Consider the following 22,161-nt stretch of genomic DNA (forward strand, 5'->3'; position numbering starts at 1 on the left):
CAAACCTCTACTTTGATTTTATTTAGATTGATATACTCAGATTTTTATTCTTATTATGTTTCTATAAATAGTCTGAGATCTTTACTATTATTTCGTTTTCATTGATAGTCTCAGATTTTTACTACTTTAAATACAAATATTTGTTATTTCTAGATACCAGAGAATGATTTTAATGTATTAACTGGAACGTTTATAGCAAAACCCAGAATCTTAGAGTAGCAGCCAGTTCCAAATTTTTTATCAATAGATATTTTAAAAGAAATTAAATTCATTATGACAAAGTATTCCAAAATATGAATATTTATAGATTTTTATTATTATTAAAATCAAAATATACAGTTTTGTTCAATTATAAAAATTATAATACAAATGTAATAAAAATATAATAATAATAATAAATTATACTATTATGCAAAATAAAAAACAATTACAAACATATTTAATAGATAATAATATTAAGATCTATAACTAACTGTTTCAAAAATTAAGGTGTTATAGGGTCTTGCAAGCCACTTTATATAAAAATGTAAGACTCGAAAAAGAAAATAAAAGGAAACATTTTCATAATAACTTTAATATGAGGTTTTTTTTACGACAGTAAACGAAGCTTATAATTTTCACAATTTAATACCAGCTGGTTCTCTTAATAAAAAATCACATCTACCGATCAAGACTTAAAACGTTACTTTTACAAGATTGAATGTACCAAAGAACTGATAGAAAAAAACTTATTTTTATTAATATTCTATGAATCTTGAAAAGAAGCTCTAACAAAGACACTTAGCTATATATTAAAAACAAGTATTTTAATATCCATACCACAAACATTTAGATCATTATTATATTTATACAACTTAGTAGTCTACATTTCATTAGGAATATGTCATTGCAGGAATACGAAATATACTTTTGAACTTATGTCACCGCAGTTTCTAAAAAGTTAGTGGTTTTATGAAATCGTTTATATATGTGCCAGAAATGATATACAACAAGGTAAGATAAAAGAATAGGAAAAAAATTCTGTGAAAAAGGTTGAAAAAAAAGAGTAAAGTGAAATCAGAGAGATTGTTTAAAAATACTGTGATGGTGGCTAGTTAAATAGTTTGTCCAAGATCGATTTTCCGCTTTTGACATCTGCCACCTTTATAAAATTTGATTAATCAAGATGGAATGGAGCTAGACGCAGTAAAAACTAGATTAGAGTGTAGAGTTCCAGAGTTTTGGGATTAGACGTAATGGTTTCCATCAGACCAGAGGCGTGCCATAAACTTCATTAGTGTGTAAATTCTGATTACTATCATTTTGCTTAGAGGCGTCACATTGCTGTAAAGAGAAAAAAAAATTAATAAATATAAATATATCTATATATATATACATATACATATATATATATGTGTGTGTGAGTGTGTGATTGGTATTTTCGCCTGACATAGTTTTATTTTAGTTGTAGCCATGCTTTATCGGTGGAGGCAATAAAAAAAACGAATTTTGTGGTTTCTTTAACAGATTTGTTAATTTTTTCAGATACTTTATTGTAAAAAATAAAATGAAACAAAATGAAAAAGTCGTTACTTTATCATAATATTCTGTTTAAAAATTCTAAGCGCAGCCAGTGTGAGTAATTAGGGCGCCAGGCATCTTAGATCAATAATTTGAGTTGCAGTAGTGCCTCTTCATGTTCGCAAAAAGTGTACTTTTTGTCTTACCTCTCATACCAGGGTAGACATATTCCTATTGTTAGACAATATATTTGGCTAAAGAGGGTAGGTAATCGTAATCAATATATATGATAATCAATTAAATGATATCTTGGACTTATTCAATACAAAAACAATAAAGAAATTAACAAAATCAAAAATCATATACTCTGAAGAGGCAGAATTTTACCTCACTAATAATGAAATAAATAAAATAAAAAGAACAAAAAAATATTAACTAAGTCATGATTGATAAAAGCAGTAATTTGACGCAATTAGATTCAATGCAAAAGCAAAATTAATGTTTACTCGAAGAAAAGATTAGCGCGCGAAAGGCGCTAATTAATTTAGGTACTGTTACGGTAAACGTCTTATTAGCGCTAACAGCCCAACCATGCGGCTGCCGACGAGGGCAGCACCTGCCGGTTGGGGCAAAATGTAATGAGGGAATTCGGCACGAGACGAGACGGAACGCGCGCGTATGAAAGCGAACCAGTGGAAGATTAGAACCCGCACACTCAGCTACTGCTAAGAAGGACCAGAGTTTTTCCCGAGTTTTTTCGGAATGCAGAGACAAAGATATAAGGAGCTGAGCCTGACCCAGACCAGAACGAGTGCGTGCTAGTGTGCGTGAGTGAGCAGTTTCGCCATCGAGGGCTAACTAAATATTGCTACCGTACAACTGCTAATAAGGTAAGCTGACCAGCTTAATTCCGCGATTACTATAATTATTATTAACTAATCTCGCATACTCAATAAGAACCGTGCATGTAATAACTCGGCGAACAAAGAGCGGCGAGCGATCCGACACTGCATGTTGTTGTCGCGTGCGCGTCTTGTAAACATAAACACGTGGGCCGAATACATTGTAGACTTAAGAGGCAATAAACGATCTCGCTTGTGATATTGATCGTAATTCTGATGTAGTTATTTCTCACTGGTAAATAGTTGGTTGACTGACACCCATTCCCTCCTGCTCTCCGATTTTCGAATTTGAACGTGTAGATAATCCCGCGCGCTCTTCGATACGATCGTGCGCATAAATTGAATAAACGGATAGCTACCCCGTTACAGTACGAGGTGTGTTCAACAAATACCCGGAATTTTTAAATTTCGCGGGTCTGGAGAGTCCGATTGTCAAAATTTTTTTTTATTGTGTTGGTATACATACCCCTGAAGTATGATAAAATTTTCAGCTATATTCACTATTTACTTTGTCTGCGGTAGACGCTAAGGTTTGACGTGTTTTTATGAGCTCGGCGATTTTCGTTTTTTAAAAGAAATGGATCAAAGAATTTGTATTAAATTTTGCGTAAAAAATGAAATAAAGTGCAACAAAATGTGTGAAATGTTACAAAAAGCCTATGGTGAGTCTGCTATGAAAAAAACAACTGTTTACGAGTGGTATAAGCGTTTCCAAGATGTCCGCGGAGACGTTGAAGATGACGAACGCTCCGGTCGACCCAGCACGTCAACAATCGATGAAAATGTGAAAAAAGTGGAAAAAATGGTTCTGAATGATCGCCGAATCACAATTAGAGAAGTTGCTGATGAAGTTGGCATATCAATTGGCTCATGTCATAATATTTTTTCAAATGTTTTGGGCATGAAACGGGTGGCAGCAAAATTCATTCCAAAACTGCTAAACTTTGACCAAAAAAACAATCGCATGAACATCGCTCAGGAGCTGTTAAACGACGTCAACGACGATCCAAGTTTGCTTGAAAGGGTCATATCTGGTGATGAAACATGGGTGTACGTTATGATGTCGAAACCAAAGCACAATCGTCCACCTGGAAGCATTCAACGTCACGAAGAGCGAAAAAAGCACGTCAAGTTCGATCAAATGTGAAGGTTTTGCTTACAGTTTTCTTCGACTGCAGGGGCGTGGTGCATCATGAGTTCTTATCACAAGGTCGTACGGTTAATAAGGAGTATTGCCTTGAAGTTATGCGACGTTTGCGTGAAGCAATCCGAAAAAAACGCCCCGATTTATGGAAAAACAATTTATGGCTTTTGCATCACGATAACGCACCTGCTCACTCGTCGTTGCTTGTTCGTAATTTTTTGGCCAAAAACAATACCGTAGTCGTGCCCCAAACTCCATATTCACCAAATATTCACCGTGTGACTTTTTCCTGTTCCCAAAGTTGAAGAGACCCATGAAAGGACGGCGTTTTTCCTCGATTGAAGAAATAAAGGCTGAATCGCTGAGAGTGCTCAAGGACATACCAAAAAGTGAATATCAAGAGTGCTTCGAAGATTGGAAAAAACGCTGGCATAAGTATATTATATCTGGGGGGATTACTTTGAAGGGGACCACATTGATGTAAGCGAATAAATAAATATTTTTTTGGAAAAACGATAATTCCGGGTACTTTTTGAACACACCTCATACATTAAGTAAGACTTGGTTGAACAAAACTTAAAAGCAACTTCCGAAGATAAAGTCATAACTGAGACTGAATAACGGGGTTTAAATTTATCAGCGCAGGTATAGGACTTCCATAGCTGGCCACGACTCAACACTCTTTTAGATTTTCTCTCTTGTTTCAGACACCCCCCTTTGCCTCTTCTTTCTTTCGGTTTTTCATCGATAGAAGTAGACTGATGCGTATCTATATGGGTAGTGCGTGAGCTCTCTTGCAAGCGGAGTAGGTTGTACCGATCTTGGATTTTGAGTCAGCTTTGTTGACATCGTGATGTTTCGGTTTTTATTATTCTCTTAGTTTGCTTCATCCTTCGGTAGAATAAATGAAATGTAACCAAAATTATCCACTGAATAATTGCACTTTATAAACCAGTTCAAAGATTAAAAATAGCTCTTTTTTTAGTATTTTTTGATCCGTCTTCTATCGCCTCTTAAATTTCGAGTTTTAAAGCTACAGAATCAGACAGGAGCTCATTCTCTTTCTCTTTTAAGAGCTTTCCATTGATGTTATTTAATATATAGTTTATTCTATCATCAAGTCTCTTAGCGGCTTATAAAAATGACGTATTTTTTTCGATTTCGGACCATATTTAAGACCCTGTAGAAATGTCAGTTTCTAATATTTTTGAGATCACAAAAATGTGTTAGAAAGCTCTTGAAAAGACAAAAAATGAGCTGTTACGCAATTTTCTAGACGGAAAATTGACGGACGTATGTTGTTTCAAAATTAATAATTTTTGTAAAAATCGCATTTTTTGCTAACTTTGAAACTGCAGGAAAAAATCTATCTGACTTCATCTAGCTAAAAACTTAAGATATGCCTTGAATATTAATCAACAAAGGCCAGTAGCTCTGATCTGGTTTTATGACTGATATTCGTGACTCTAAAGATTAACGAGTATGCTATATTTTCTATTTAAGAACTATGAATTCAGAGGCAGGGTCGTTATCTCTAGAGCGCGTTTATTGTGTTTGATGTACAAAAAACTCATTTTCTAACAAAAAGTGAACATAGTAAGTCGAAACAATTTAATTTACCATTATAAACTAAATGTATGCATGATTCAAATCCGATAGTATAGTTTTTCTCATAATATCGAACTATGATTGTTCGTTCTTTTTAATTACGTAATTCTGTCTGTGAATTTTATAGCCTTTTCACTTACCGATATTTACTCATATATTAACGAGCATTAATATCTAAGTTAATTCAACAGTTTCATTCACTGGTTTAATAATTTGCTTTAAATATTTTTAAATATCTTTACAATGTGTATGATCAATGCTTTTTTATGGCATTCAAATGAAACATAGAAATCTAATGTACGAGGTCTGTCCGGAAAGTATCGAGCCTACCTTTATATTTTCGTGCTAGCGTTATTCTTTATCATCTGGTGGGTGGCATCCTTCAAAGTAGTCCCCACTTAATTGAATAACACGGTTCCATCGACGTTTCCACTTTTCAAAACAGTCCTGGAACTCACTTTTAGGGATAGCCTAAAGTACACTCGTCGCATTGTTTTCAACCATAGTTTTGTCATCGAATCGGTGTCCTTTGACTGGTTTTTTTAGTTTTGGAAACAGCCAAAAGTCACAAGGGGCTATGTCGGGACTGTATGGAGGTTGTCGAAGCAATGCGATATTGTGTTTCCTCAAAAACTGCTGCATACTAGTAAGATTGGATGAATGAGCTGGCGCATTGTGATGGAGAAGCCAGTCACCACTTTTCCAAAAGTGCGGCCGTTTTCTTCTTACTGCATCACGCAAACGTTTCAAAATTTGAAAGTACTATTCTTTATTGATTGTTAGACCTGTTGGTGCATATTCGTGATGTACAACACCTTCACAATCGAAAAAAACAATCAACGTTCACGCGTCGTCCTCGACGGCCGCGTGCCTGCGCCCGTGCGGACAATCGCTCGGGGGCACGGTACAATAATTTGAGAGGATTACAAAGGAGAGACTCGTTCTGTTCGTAAAATTCGCCGTGCTCGAGGAAAATCGGGAGCACTTCGCCGACGCGTCACGCACTCGCGAATAGAGAGAGAAAGAGAGAGAGAGAGAGAGAGAGAGAGAGAGAGAGAGAGAGAGAGAGAGAGAGAGAGAGAGAGACGACCTGACCTGGTGACGGCTGCTGGCTGGAAATGCTGCTAATTCCGCTGCAGGCAGGAATTACTTCAGGAACTGCTGGCAGGCTTGTGGCAGGCTCGGATGGATTCTACGATGCAAGGGTCGTTGGAAGTCCTTTCCGTGCTGTAATCTGCTCGTCGTCCTCTGCTTTCTTTGTCTTGACCTGATTGATTTGCGTTCTCTCACGTGCGCACGCTCGGCCGTCATAACGATCCGTCTAATTTAAGATCTCGGCTCGAACTCTCTCCCCTAATCGTTCGCGCGTTGGCTCGAGCAACGCCGGCTGCTTCGCTCTCACGAGCGGATCGCCGCGGGTTACTCGCGCTCGCTCACTCTCTACTCGCGACGCGTCAATCTCTTTCTCTTTTTTTTGCCGCAGCCGCTCTCGCTCCCAATTGGCAGCCTATGACGATGCCCGGCTCAGGTATTGGTCCTGAAATAAAGCGGTGCGAGCATCGGTATCAGTTCGTAATTTTCAAACGCTCGCCAGGGTAACAGCGAAGGATAGAGATAGAGATAGAGAGATAGAGAGAGAGAGAGAGAGCGAGCCAGACAGGGCCGGTTATTCTAGCAAGGGCCCCGTCACAGCCCCCCCCCCCAAGTCATGGATCTCTCCATCTCGCTCCTCTCCGCGAGTGCCCAAAGCGAACGTTCGCTCATAAAAAGGACAGGATAATAGGAGCGACAGGGTTCTCCACCTCATCTGCACGTGTCGGAGCCACGCGTACTTCGGTCCTCATTCAACCCTTACATGCATACAACACGAGAATAATCAAAACAAAATAAATAAAAGTCTAGCAAACAATACTCTACTCATAAACGTCAAACTATACCTGATCCTGGAAGGGCCCTGCTTCCAGATCACCAGAACTCGGAGTTAACTCGGCAGAGGGCGGATCAACCACCATTTCCTGTGATTCCAACACGGGAGGAGTACGGCGGCGAGCCACCTCCTCATCCTACGGTTAGAGCTAGAGATCCGATGCTCTTCTCGAGTATCGCTCCTCATTCCGCTCCACAAGAGAGTCGCCTTTAGCCTCTTCTTCATGCCGAGCTGCTAACGCTAGAGCAGCTTCTATCCGAACCCGCTTCGTTTTACCTCCGCGACGCACCTCCTTCAAGCGCTACGTCGGTTCCGCCCATCCTTTGAGTCGAGGTCGCTGGTTACGCGTTCGCCAGGGACTCTAAGATCGGTCAAGGTCGGAGAGCGTCGGGTATACCAGGCAAATGTACTGGCGGCATGATCGAGCTACGAGCCACCTGCACTCGAGTCATAATGTGTGCTCTGAATGCAATCGCACATCGCTCGCAATTGTTCACGGACACATCATAGCGTCCACAATAGCGGCAGAATATTCACGGGTTGGCCACTTTTTGACACCGCGACCGCGGATAGGAACCAGCTCTGTAATTAAAACAGAGATACGGCACCACATTCCTCTCCGCGTCAAACGGTACCGGGGCCAAACTACGCAGAAAAGTGCCTGACGGCCTGTTACCCTTCGCATCCATCTACGGCTGTGGCCCCTGCGGTGTTACAGTACGAGTCGAGAATTGGAACATGGAAACCCGCGAAATCCCGCTCACCCGGCACGCACAGGTGCACACGGCCTGCTCTCGATCTCTCGCCGGGGTTTCCTCCATAATTCTTTCACGCTCCGGGATTTTTGCTGGGACTGGTTCTGAAGCCAGTTCACTTGAACGTCGGGCAGGCTCTTGTGGCGGAGTAATCGCGCGTGGCTGGTTCCATTCGAGCTGGGTGTGATATGGAAAAATTCCCAGTATTGGCATTGCTCCATCAGTGGGACGCACCCAGCGTCCTCCACGCAGCGCTAGCTCCAGTCCAGTGTTGCGCGCAGCAGTCCGATCCTCTTCTGTCTTTCGCTCAGTCACTTCCTCGCTTCGACCAGACTTTTTATCTGCGATTACCCGCACAGGCCTTCCCGGACGTCTCTCTTCACCTATCTTCTGCTGTTCTTCCGGCTGGCCTTTGATGGGCGGTTTTTACATCTAACTCTCGGACTAAGGGCCAAACTTGTATCCTCTTCCTCGGATGCCGATGAACTTGTCAAAGGGCTATCTGAATTATTTCGCTCGTACTCTTCTAACCTAGTTGAGACGACCGCGGAACCCGATCAACCGTCTGTCCCCTCCGCTCTTCCGGCCAAGCTAGGTTGCGATGGACCGCTCTCCTGCTCTAAGCTGGGCGTTGATGAAGCGTCCGCCATCATTCTTTCCTTTGCTGCCGTTCTTCTCTCTTTCGCTATCTGTCCCTCATTCAGTGGAAAAAAAAGATTTTCCAAAGAAAAATCCGGACCTCGACGGTGTAGTCTCCTTCGGCCTGTACCCCGCTGGTGGGACATTTAACACCGCAGGTGGCCGCCGTAAAGAGAATCGTGGGTCCGAAGCTTGGAGATGGAGAGGCTTCCACTCCGGTGGACCAGGAACATGTTCCGCGGGCTTCACAGGAACCAAAACCTTCGCCACTTCCGCAGGCCTCTGCGTATCCTCTTCTTCTTCCTCAATAACTTCGAGGAGGCCATTTGTAAATCCTTGAAGCGGGATCTTCGCCGTTCTCCGGCCAGTTGCCTCTTTCACTGGAATATATTCAACACCTTCCATCGTAGGGACAGCCTCAGCGGAGGGAGCTACCGGACTTCCGAACGAAGTTTTTCCAGCTCTTCCTCCATTGCTGCGCTGTTCGCTTTCAAAGCTATCTCTTCTATTGCATTTGGGACTCCACCGGGGAACAAGAGCTCCGACTCAACGCGGGCAACGCGGAGCGCAGAAAGCTCGTCCACCACGACGGTTATTGCAGGCGAAATTGGGGTTTCAGAATCTTCATGTCCTCCCTCCCGGGGCTCTCCCCGAGGAGCGCTTTCTGCGGTACTTTTCTCGCAGGATGCCTCACTGGGATTATCCCCCAGAGTCGGAGGGAGCGAATCTGCGGGTTCAGCTCCGCTCACCTCCCCTCCGAGCTCGAGCGTGTGCACCTGACTGCCCATAGCCAAACCGATAGGACTTGCGCCCTTGGTCGCGACCTCGGGCGTCGGGGACACCGACTCTCTCGTTCGCTGTTCTATCTGTAAAGGAAAAACCGACACCATCACTAACAATTACACTACATATGCATTAAAGAAAGAGCAGAAACCAATACTACATCTCATTCTAAACGACACGATAATCACTGGATCCGGCCCACGACTCGCGGTGGAATGCATTGTTTTAAATCCTTTACGTGCGCCATTGGGATCTGTCGCTTGTCCTTTACTTCCAACTCATACACGACGTCCGGAATCTTCTTGACTATCTTATACGGACCTCCAAATTCAGACTCTAGGCTGGCGTTCCGGCCCACCGCCGCACTCGACAACAGATGAAGCTTGCGCCAAACCAAATCTCCTTCGCTAAACGCAGCATACCGGCGCTTCCTATCGTACGCACACTTCTGTCGTTCTTGAGCGCTCTCAATATGCTTACTCACGAAATCGCTTAGTGCGTTTAACCGCTGCAAACGATCTTGCCAAATTTCGGAACTCAACCTGATCACGGGTACTTTCCTCTCTACCTCACGCCTTAGGCTTTTTGCGGACCGCGGATTACGTCCAAAGTTCAGAAATACCGGGGAAACCTTCGTCGAGGACAGAGTCGCGGTATTTATCGCGTGCCTAAACTCATGAAGATATCTATCCCAATCTCTGTAATCGTTATCGACAAAAGTAGCGATCATAGCCTTCAGGACTCTGTTCACTCGCTCTACCGGATCACTCTGCTAGTGATAGGGAAGACAAAACACGTACTCCACGCCATACTCGCTTAAGGTATCCTGAAAAACTTTACTCTGGTACGCTTTCGCGTTATCGCTAACAAGGTAATTCGGTATTTCCCATCGCAGCAATATTAATTCCGCAAACACGCGTGCAAGTGACTTTCCGTCCACCGAACTCAACGGTTGAAGCTCTACCCACTTCATGAACAAATCCTGAAAGACTACCATATGGTAAAGATTCTTACTCCTCGGCAACTCCACCACGTCGGTCGCAACCACCGTCCAAGGACGTTCAATCAAGCGCCTTCCCATTAATCCTTGGGGCGCTCGTTGCTCGACCTTGTACCACTGAGACTCTTGGTACTGGTCGACAAAGGTGTTCACATCATACCAGACGCCTCGCAAGTAGTAATCGCGAGCCACGTGATCATATGTCTTTTCCTGCCCGAAATGCCCTGAGGACGGCGCACAGTGCGCATCTCGCAACACCCTTTCTCTATACTCCAGCGGAACTTCGAGTCGCCAATACTCTTCGCGATTAGTAACTGGGTCGAGCAGATGGTTTATCATGTACCTGTACAGTAAATTATTCTCCACTTGCCAATTTCTGTACTTCTCAGGCCGTTCGAGAACCTCCTGGCATCTTTGCAGGTACAAAGTATCCTCGATAGCCGAGAACTCGCAAACCTCCGCCGCATCCTCGAACTCGCGCGAGAGTGCATCTGGGACATGGTGCAAAGCACCTTTCCTGTGCACGATCTCGCAATCGAGCTGTTGGAACTCCAGCACCGATTGCTCGAATTACCCCACGAGATCTCGCTTACTCAACAATCTAGTCAATGAGCTATGGTCCGTTACCACCACGAAATGAAACCCCTCGATATACGGCCTAAACTTCTTGATTGCAAAGCGAACCGCTAAAAACTCGATCTCGCTAACCGTATACCGACGCTCATGTGGGTTTAGCATGCGACTCGTATAACAAATCGGGTGTTTACCGTTCTCAAATATCTGCACTAAACACGCCCCCACCGCCGTGCAGATAAAATGTTCGTTCAAAATCTGGCAGTGCAGGTACAGGAGCCTTCGTGAGTGCACATTTTAACCGCTCGAACGCCTCCTGCTGCTCTTCGTCCCACACCCACGGTTGAGTCTTCTTGATCAATTTCGTGAATGGCACTTTGGTATCGCTTTCGTTCTCAATGAATCGCGTATACCACCCGACCATGCCCAAAAATCAACGCAATTGCTTCCTTCACGTTCCTTGGCGTCGGGTAATCCAGGATCGGCTGAATCCTTTCCGGGTCGGGGCGTAGGCCCTCGCAGGATAATCGGTAGCCGAGATATGTAATTCGGTGCAAAAAATGTCCGACTTTTCCAAGCTTATCTCTAGGCTCCTACCTCCACTAACCTACGCAACACTCGACCTAACCAAGTCATGTGATCCTCGAAACTCGTACTCACTACTAATAAATCATCCACATACCAGAATACATTCGGCGAGTACTCCGGGCCAAACAAAGCGTCCATAAATCGCATAAACGTTGCGGGGGCATTCACTAAACTGAACGGCATTCTCTCGAATTCCCACAGTCCTGATCTCGGCACCGCGAACGCAGTGTACTGCTTGCTATTCTCCTCTAACGGGATCTGCCAGAATGCTGATCGTAAGTTGATTTTTGAGAGAAAAAGCACACCGCGCCGCCGGTCTAAAATTGAATCGAGATTAGGCATCGGTATGCATCGATTTAAGTTACTTTATTCACCGGACGATAGTCCAGGCAAAATCGATATGTTCTGTCTGCCTTCTTGACGATCACCGGCACATCCGCATCGTTTCCTCTTGCGCAAAACTCAAGATTGGAGGCGACATTCGCCTCATAGGCGTCTTGATAGGCCGCGCGTCACCGACGTCTATGATGTGTTGATCAAGTTCGTTACGGCCGGCGCGGCTCCGGGCTTCGGCACAATACTGTACACGAGTGCCAACACCTATTCTCGCTGCATTTCACAATATTTAGTCAATTCCGCGCATTCCGCAAATATGTTCGCCGACCCTTTCTCGTTACTCGCAAACGGGATTCACGTTCTTGAGCCTTTCGGCCTCCATTCGCGTCTCTCGATACTAGACTCCTCCATCCACTCGTTCCAAAAGTCAACACCTAGTATCAGATCATGCGCGCACCTCGCCACCGCGCATACAGTCAAAGCTCAGCAGTTTCCGCCGATCTCCAGGTGCAACTTCAGATCCTCGAGCGCACCTGGTTCTTTGCTCGAGACTCCCTTTACTACTATAGTCGGAGTTTTCAGTTGCGACTTGAATCTATTCGCTAATCTCGGGCCTACGACGGTTACTTGTGCTCCCGAATCAAGGAGAGCCGAGTAATTCGTACCGTTGGTATTAATCGCGACGAAGAACCTGTTCTCAACTACCGCTATATGCGCTAAATCCTTATGACTCGTTTTCCCTGTAGTAGAGCTTCCTGAGCTTGTCTCGACCTTCCTTCCACTAACACAAAAGGCGCTTCCGCCACCTTTTCTGATACACTCACGTCTTTGGCAACGACCCTACTTTCCTTTAACGACCCATTCGTTGCTAAATCGACCAGCACGGGTGGTTTCAAGGAGCATCGCAGCGGCTTCGTCACTGCTGGCTCGACTTGTTCATCGCCCCGCTTCCTGACCTCTAAACGCGCTGGGAGGCTCAAGGAGCGTAAGGACGGCGTTTCGACTCGACTTCGCCCCTTTTCAGCGCTTCGTTTGTCCTGCTTGAGTTTTCGCCCTCAACGGCGCAGCCTAACTCGCCGCGACCGGAGCATCGCGATTCCCCCAGACCTACGCTCTTTTCCACCGTTCGTTCAGGCTCTCCTGTCATCACCTTTGCCGATCCCGTTAAGCCTCGGCGCGGGTCAAGGATACCTCACTCAACGTACCACCTCTGTGTGACCTCTCACACGTGAACGCCGGTGTTAGCGCGGACAAAAGGCAATCTCACGACCCACCCGTCGCTCCTACCGATTCGAAGAATTCTTCACTGTCAAAGTCAGCTACTCTCAACCACTCGTATCTTTTCGACAGATTTTCTCAGAAGACCGTTCTCAAGTCGATTTGCTCACTATACGCGTCTCCGACTAGGCGTACACGATCCGACTCCCGTTTCTTTTCACTTGTTGCTCTATTGCCTGTCTCGAGCCATCCTCTCTCACCTATGCTCGCCAAGGCATGCGCTCGGCGTGCCATCCGTTCCCGATGTGCCCTTAACGCCAGCACGCTCGCTCGAGCCAATTTACGCAGGGGTCGGTGAGCGAGTTCCGGTCCCCAATTGCGGGTTTCCCTGGGGTTTCACATTACCCGCACACGTAGAACATTCCTTAAATAAGAAACTCGGCGTATCACAAACCTGACACGATACCGAGGCCCTCGGACATGCTTTTAGCACAATGCCGTAGCTGCTTGCACTTAAAATATCGTGGCGCGTTCTCGCCGCCTCCGCGACTTCCTCCAGTGCTCCGGCCCGGACACTGCGCGCTTCTATACTCACTCACTCCGCACGTAAAACAAACTCCACTAAATGGGCGATTACCTACAAACCCGCCATTATTCCGAGGCCGCTTCCCTCTTTGCTGCGGACTCAAACTTGGCGGCGTCGCGCCCTGCTGTCACACCTGTCCCGAATCGTTCGTCTGGGCAGCCGACGGTACGGCATCCACTGCACTCAAACGTCCGGTGCCATCGCCTCGCCGCTCAACCGGTCTCTCGGTCGCGCTACCGCTCCTACTCGCAGCCCTCCAGTTTTAGTTCTCTCATAGACGAGAAAGACTTCCGATACAGCACTCTCGCGAATGTCAGGTATAAGCCCTCCTTGCAGATGCTTACCTGCCCCTTTTCCGACGGGGGACGGTCAAAACGCCTAACTATAGACTGGAACGTATTGATGTAATCACTCAGGGACTTTCCCTTGGTTTGCGTGCGTAAGCGCAGCTCCTGGTATAAATCCGATCGCTTCCAATGCTTACCGAATACCTCGTTAAAATCTTCTAAAATATCGTCAAGGTTAGACCGATTAAACTCGTTATTTTGGTACCACAACGTTGCTTTTCCTGAAAGTACCACACCCACCGCTTCCAAGATCTCATCGTCGTCTAATCCGTAAAACCTTTGACATCGCGTTAATTCTCTCACGAATCCGTCTGCGTCCACGTTACCCTCCCCGCTAAACTTGAGCGACCAGGCACGAAACGCGCTCACCGCGTCCACCGGCCTACCTCCTCTATACCGACGCGACGCACGGGCGCTCGCTCTTACCCGACGTCTCGCCTGGCCCACTTTATGCCTCTCGGGCGCGCGCACGTTATCCGTATCCGAGTCCGACGAGTCGGTACTTTCTTCCGCCCCAGCTCTGGCTCGTGTCCTATGCAGCGCGCGCTCTTCGCGGTGGTCATCTTCTCCGCCCTCTATTCCTTCATCCTTAATCCGGACCGTTCACCCTTCTCCGCCTATCTCGCACAAAATTTCCCGAAAAACCTCCTTCAAGCTTCTAGCCGGGTCCACCGGCTCTCTCGCCGCAATCGGCGTGCTCGACTCTTGTCCGGCGTTAATCGGGACTTTGCTCGTGGCCTCACTCACTTCTTCATCCGAGAAGAAAACTTGCTCGTCTTCTCCGTCCGACTCCGCTTCGCTAACAGTAGAGAGGGACGGCTCTTTACCGGGTAGTTGCGTCTGCGAGGCTCGAGCAGCCATCGGTACGGCGGAGGCCCGTTACGCTCGTCTATCGGCCCGTTACGCTCGTCTATCGGCCTGTACTCCTATCGCGGCCTGCTCTACTCGATAAAGGTTGTTGGCGCTACTGGATAGGGCCTCTCGGACTTCTCGACGCATCACCAAGCGCGGCAACTGCGCAAACGCGCCCCACACCTGACCTAGGATGCCAGGCTCATCTTCATGTCCATAATACCGGACACCGGAACTTCGAGCCGGCTCTTCTTCGATGCTCGTCGCCAACATTCCATCCGCGAGAGTCAACTCGTCAGTTCCTGTCCGTCGGTCACTCGAACGAAGTCCGGCCCCTCGGCTACGCCCTCGGTTCTACACATCGCGACGCCGCGCGCGGTCGGCCACGACTCCCCGTGAGCTCGACCGGGCTTACCGATCGCCCAACCCCTGCCCCCTCGCCATCCACCATTCCGATCATCGCGATTTTCCGCGATTCCTCATGGAGGATACTTTCGGGCGGCCCTGGAACGAAGCCCAACGCGAAGACTCCAGGAGCTAACGGCGGATTCAACTCAGGTCTCTCACACGCGATCATATACAGCAACATGCGATGCTGCTGGTCCTCGTACGTGCCACTCATGCTTAACTGGCTCCTCTGTAACAGAACCATAAGCTCAGCCGGTGGGGTCGCGGTGATGCGCCGCTTCAGCGCTCGTACGCCTCGATCCTTCCAGATTTCTCGCATCACAGGATTTATCGGTCGCGGGGCGGCATCGTGACGTCACCGTTCTACGACACCTCTCGGCGCAAATGATCTGTCCCTGACACAAGTCACCGGCAAGATCCGTGACCTACACCCGCAATAACGCGACCAAAATCTTTCGGTACAAATACGCTGACCCTACACAACAAATGCTTTCTAGAATTACTCAGGTGCGGCTTTACGCACTTGTTGTCGGGCTGTGTAAAACTCTATTCGAGAAGGTTACGCAATTCCTTCTCGCACTAGATACACTCGGCGGATTTACGCCAAGTGTTTACCCTGCGTCCTACAGTTCCCTTTTTCTCGCAACAAACACTACACGACAAAGTCAAACTTCATAACATGCACATTAGATGGGCTCTCGGGCAAAGACGTGTCAACTGTTCAGCGATAATCCGCTTAGCAACAACACTAGTCGACTCGACTTTGTGCCTCATAACAAGAACAATAAACGACAATTGGTGAACTTCGGAACACTAGTCCGAAAGCACACCCGTTCAGGTCCAAGCGCAGCGACGACAGTAAGCGGTGATGCTTGCTATCAAAGTAAAATGAAAGACAACAATCGTTCACGTTCAAACTCAGTATTTCAACGGCCCGCGCAGCTCTTAGCTTGCGTCATTTCAAAGGCGTGGCCGGCCTGCGTGAATATAAACAGACCACTCGGGTTACTAACCGGCACTATTCGACCGTTCACGGCTCACAACAACAAGAGCTAACTTACGCTGTTCGACCTTCGCGCGGCTTCGACGCGCACTTTCTACCTAGCCTTTGTCCTCTCAAATTCCACGATTTTAAAATTTAACAAGTTCGTTTCAATCCGCACTCTATTCCTCTCAGCCCAAAAGTTGCCACTTTTTCAGCTTTCCCCACAAGGGATGCCATATAACACTGATGATTACAATTTAATGCGTTTTGGGGAATAGTAATTCCTACGAGCCATGCACGGGCCCGTGCCCAAGCGCCGTATCATAAATTATTTTAAAGGGGTAGGTAAGGGAGGCTCTTTCGCTCCTCTGAACGGTGACGATGGGCCTCGTCACTCAATTGGCGTTTTGGGCTTCGGATTGAGAGGAAAGGAATGATGGGCGTACACAATAATCACTCCCGATAACCGTTAACAATATTTATTCTCTACGTTTAACAATAAAAGAGCGACGACGCGAGTTCACGCGTCTTCTTCGACGGCCGCGTGCCTGCGCTCGTGCGGACAATCGCACGGGGGCACGGTACAATAATTTGAGAGGATTGCAAAGGAGAGACTCGTTCTGTTCGTAAAATTCGCCGTGCTCGAGGAAAATCGGGAGCACTTCACCGACGCGTCGCGCACTCGCTAATAGAGAGAGAAAGAGAGAGAGAGATAGAAACGACCTGACCTGGTGACGGCTGCTGGCAGGAAATGCTGCTAATTCCGCTGCAGGCAGGAAATACTTCAGGAACTGCTGGCAGGCTTGTGGCAGGCTTGGATGGATTCTACGATGCAAGGGTCGTTGGAAGTCTTTTCCGTACTGTAATCTGCTCGTCGTCCTCTGCTTTCTTTGTCTTGACCTGACTGATTTGCGTTCTCTCACGTGCGCACGCTTGGCCGTCATAACGATCCGTCTCTCCCCTAATCGTTCGCGCGTTGGCTCGAGCAACGCCGGCTGCTTCGCTCTCACGAGCGGATCGCCGCAGGTTACTCGCGCTCGCTCACTCTCTACTCGCGACGCGTCAATCTCTTTCTGTTTCTTAAAATTTACTTCGTTAAATCTGCTGAGAGTTCGCGAAATATCAGTATAGAGAAGGAAATGGGATTAGTGCAATTAATTGACAAAGGTACTTCAAATTCTATTATAATTAACAATTTATCTACATATGATGATTGGACAACGCTGACGCTCGTCAAGAGCGTAAAAAACCCTAGTCGTAAGTAGGGAAAAAGCCCAAGGCGAACGTTAATACAATATATATATGAACAAACTTTAATCTAATTAATCGCGAATTTCGATACAATACCCACAGCGTAACACACTTACACACACATTGACGAAACGCAGAGAGCTCTCGGATGATATGCGCAAATATAATGATGCCGCAGCGAATGTGGAAGAGCGCACCACTATGGTGACCACCTAAGGCGACCTCGACGTCTCGAGGACGGGGACAGCCCTCGCCGCCACGTGGAAATTTGGGCACAACGGCCGCGTGGAGGTAACGCTCTCGGGGACGCGCTAGGGCGTGACCCACTACAGCCGCGTAGGGCTGAGTCCAACGCTTCACGGGCTTGCACTACACACTCGTTTTACACTCACACGCACTGCCCCTGATCAAAAGGAACGTAGCTGTGTTGAAACAAAAGAAGAGACTGAGTCAACACTTTACCAAGCAGGATTGCGAAGCGACTCTCTCGCTGTCTGTCGACAGACTGACTCGCTGCGCCCTATCAGAAAACGATGACGAGTTCTCTCCTTTGTCGCAAAGAAAATTAAGGGAAAGTTTCGGGTGTTTGGGTCAGACGTGCCGCGCCAGACGTTATCAGCTTGCCATCGCAGAGTGTTGCATCTGCTCGACACGTGTGGGCACCACACTGACAATATGTGCCACACCTGTACCCTTTATGCCAAGGTTGTCTCGCGATTTCAGAGATTAGTGCTCGTCGACTACACAGCACTTTCTCCTTTACTAATTACTAATATAATATGTTAAAAGAGAAACGCTGCATCTCTAAACACTTTCTCTTTTTTTTGCCGCAGCCGCTCTCGCTCCCAATTGGCAGCCTATGACGATGCCCGGCTCAGGTATTGGTCCTGAAATAAAGCGGTGCGAGCATCGGTATCAGTTCGTAATTTTCAAACGCACGCCAGGGTAACAGCGAAGGATAGAGATAGAGATAGAGAGATAGAGAGAGAGAGAGAGAGAGAGAGCGAGTCAGACAGGGCCGGTTATACTAGCCAGGGCCCCGTCGCAATGTGACAAAAAATGTATCAAGGTAATTATCTTAAATAAAAATCTTGCTTATGAAAGTATTAATTACTAAAATGATTCCTGAAAAAAAATTTTTGAGAAAATAAGTTTAATAGAAAACAAAAATGTATTTTGATAAAATCATATTCCCCTTGCTTGTTTTTGAATTGTATAGGAGCTCCATCACAAAAATAAATAATTTTTTTTATCCATGGAAATTCATATTTTATTTCATAAATCACAGCTTTCTTAAATATGTTAACAGAATACGCTTGATGAATTCAGCTTTCGGAAAAACTTGCAACTTTCAACTTATCTTTTGTTTTTAATTTATAATGTAACGTAACTGTAAACAGCGTAGCTTGAGAATTGTTAAAATAAAATTCTCAAGTAGAATTTTGACTAATAAAAGAATAATTCTTAGCAAAATCCACGATAATCAATCCAATGTTACTATGTCAATTTATTTAACATTCAGAAAAATATTCTTTTTGCTTATATGAAACGAAGTGATGAAAAGTTATGTCCAAAATATTTCATGTCAGATTATTTAAAAATTCCTCTATAGGTTCAAGGAAGTTTTTGAGAATTACTCTAGGAGACGATGAGAATTTTCTATATTTTTACTTTCAACTGATGCCGAATACCAGTTAGTGTATTCTAATTTTCCATGCTTTTAATGTCAATACCAGAGTTCAAAAATTTCTGAATACCACTTATACGAGAACACTCGTTACATTCATGAAACATGCATAACTTGTGTTCAGGAGAACATATGCCAGTTTCAATTACTTCTTGACAATTCAAAGTTGATTGTATAGCAGCTAATTTGAGTCATGGATTTTCATGTATGGAACAGAAACATATATTGTGTATATCAAGATTACCAGTGAAGACACATTGTTCAGGTTTCAACTACTCGTAAGTAAAGAATGCTAGTCATACGTGACCATTTTTCCATCCGATTTCTGCATAAATGAGATATGGCCGATTCCATCTCAAATCATACGGAGCTCCATGGGCACCCATGAGCAAACCACACCAAACTATTTTTTTGAGATTCTATGATGAAAATAAAGCGACACGTATTTTTTTTTTTTTGCCTTAGACGCATATTTGATTTAATATTGAATTTTGAAAATTCACTTCTGAAATTCAAAGTTAAAAAAAAATTTTAAGAGTTGGATTTCGACTTTCTACTGCTCGGTCATTATTAGTCCAAATCGGATGAAACTTTTTTCATATTGTAGCAAAATTGAAGACCTTCAAATGTACGTGATCAAAAATGTGCATAAATGCATTTTTCAGAAGATTATGCACTTTTGCATAAAAATTGCATCCTGTAAAAATACCGATTTATCTCAAAAAGGCCATCTTTTTTTTGGCCCATTTTTTTTTTGTAGATTCGTTGTACCATTGTGTTCAAACGTATACCAGTCCGGTTTCCGGTTTTTGCTTTTTTATGGAGAAAAAAAATAAAAAAAAAAATTTTTTCTTCCGTGTCGAAAATTTGAATAATCTATGTAAATGTATATTACTTTTATAAAAAAAAAGGTTCAAAAGTAAATAAAATAATGTTTCACATTTATTTTTTAATATATCTTGAATCTATTCTTTATTTATTTTTGTTTTTTTTTGTTTTTTTCGCCTGTTATTCACTTTCTTAACTTTTCCTGATAAAACTTTATTTTTCTTTTGATGTACTTGACCATATTTTCCTCTTTTAGCCGAAGTTTTCTTCACCTTGACTTTCCTTTTAGTCATTTTTACTTTTTTCTCCATCTCATTCCATTCATGTACTGCAGTTCTAGCGATAAAACACTTGCTCTTCCCATTGGATGGTTCAGACTTCCACATGTGGCATCTTTGGATACCATCGAATTTCATTGAACTATTCCTATCTTCAATTTTCTCGTTACGAAAATTTTGAAGTTCTTCAGATTCTAGGTGTATTAACTGTATTGAAGTAGTATAGCTTTGAACATATTCAACAAATTTTTCAGCACATTGAATAGCGTCGATCTCGGAAGAACGTAAATTATGTACCGTTGCATAATGTTTTACTAAACCTCCTAAACCATCAACAGCACCTTTCCCATGACCGGTTGCAGAAAATATCCATTTTTTATTAATGGTTCCTTTTCGAAACTCATGCAACTGAAAACGATTTTTAAAATGACTTGCAGCACCGTCCGATAATATGGTGATCGACTCCAGTACAATATTGTCTTCACTAAGTGTGCTTTCAATTATATCAATAATTTTTTTCATCGCTAATAAAGCATGACAAAAATCATGTTTTTGGTCATCGCTGACAACAACAAAACTCTTCACCATATTTCCTACATAAATAACTGCAGTAAAAATTGAAATCTGTTTGTTTACCCAGTGGTTTCCTTGAACGGGATTTTTCAAAATTACTGTCCAATTCTCAGCAAAATCAATATGCATCAATAACCATCGACAGTTTTTTGATACTGCTTCTTTTTCAGATTTTATTTCTAACCTTTGTATTTCCTTAATCCTTAAGTGAGAAATAATTTTGATGGTATGCTCTGCAATCTCTTCTTTGAACGTAGCAATAGATACCGTTCTCATTTCTAGAGTACCTTTACTCCAAAATGCAAATGATATTTCACTATCTACCTCAGATTCATCAATTTTTAATTTGTCGAATGTGATGCCATTAGCGCCAGGGCATGAAGTGCATTCTTGAAAATTACAAGACTCTGTAGGGGCTGAACAAACAACATTTGATAACATTTCAGAGCGCATACTCGAAAGACTAGTACTTGTTTGCCCAATAAAATTTTTCAAAGCAATGAGAAGTAGATCAAAATTTGCACAATAAATACATAAGCATACATCGTTCACTGGATCTATTAGTACATATTTTGGGCGCATTGAGTAGAATTTTGATTTGCTAATTTTTATACTAGGATTGTCTTCTTTGAAAACTTTGTATACTTCCTCCATACTCCTCGTTAGAAAACGTTTAACTTTTTTCACCCTTTGCCCATGTTCAATCACAGTAATAACGTCACATTTGTTAGGACTTTGTCTTGAGCAGTTAAAATCATCGTTCAAAAAATATTGCATGACTATTTCACTTGATTCTTTTTCTAATGGATGTCCATTATAGCGATCTGGTTCACTGTAAATTCCTATAATCGAAAATTACACAATAAAACTTCTGCTTTTAGAATAAACTATCAACAAATATATCTAATTTTGAATATTTTAAAAATAAAGTTACCTTCATTTGAAGAAATTTTTCTTGCTTTATCAACCATGTAAGCCGTAACTTGTGGAAACAAAGATAAGATTTGGCATTTAGATAATATAGGAGCTATAATGGTCAAGAGCTTGATCTTGTCTGAAATATTCCGACAACTATCAAAGGCTTTAGCTACGTTATCCTTTAATTCTTTGGACATATGACCCAAATAGCTTTGCTCTTCCTCAAGTGGTGTATCATATATTTTTCTTAACTTCCGGCTAGTAGCTTTAGTAAACGATGACACGAGTTGTCTTTTTTTTTTAAGAACATATGTTTCGATGTTCATGTGGGAAAGATTTCCTTTTTTTCGCAAAGGCGATACTGGATTTTCCAATTTTGAAATAACTGCATTATTGAATTCATCAACATGTACAGAAGAATCCAGTTCAAACTCACTATCATCACCAACGTTAATCACATTCACTTCCACCGAAT

At 44.0% G+C, this 22,161-nt stretch overlaps 1 protein-coding gene across 1 annotated transcript in view; it reads right to left on the reverse strand.

Annotated features, from left to right (window-relative positions):
• Nucleotides 1-427: 427 nt before the first annotated feature.
• Nucleotides 428-22,161, reverse strand: part of LOC131670744 (semaphorin-2A) — a 545,588-nt gene continuing 523,854 nt past the window's right edge. The window contains exon 10 of the mRNA XM_058946635.1: nt 428-1,323. Within this exon, the coding sequence (XP_058802618.1) occupies nt 1,246-1,323 (78 nt within the window). The 3' untranslated portion in view covers nt 428-1,245. The remainder of the gene's footprint in view (nt 1,324-22,161) is intronic.

This window comes from Phymastichus coffea, unplaced genomic scaffold (genome assembly GCF_024137745.1).
Source record: "Phymastichus coffea isolate CEN01 unplaced genomic scaffold, Cenicafe_Pcof_1.1 PCOF00009, whole genome shotgun sequence".
In the NCBI taxonomy this organism is placed as follows: Eukaryota; Metazoa; Arthropoda; class Insecta; order Hymenoptera; family Eulophidae; genus Phymastichus; species Phymastichus coffea.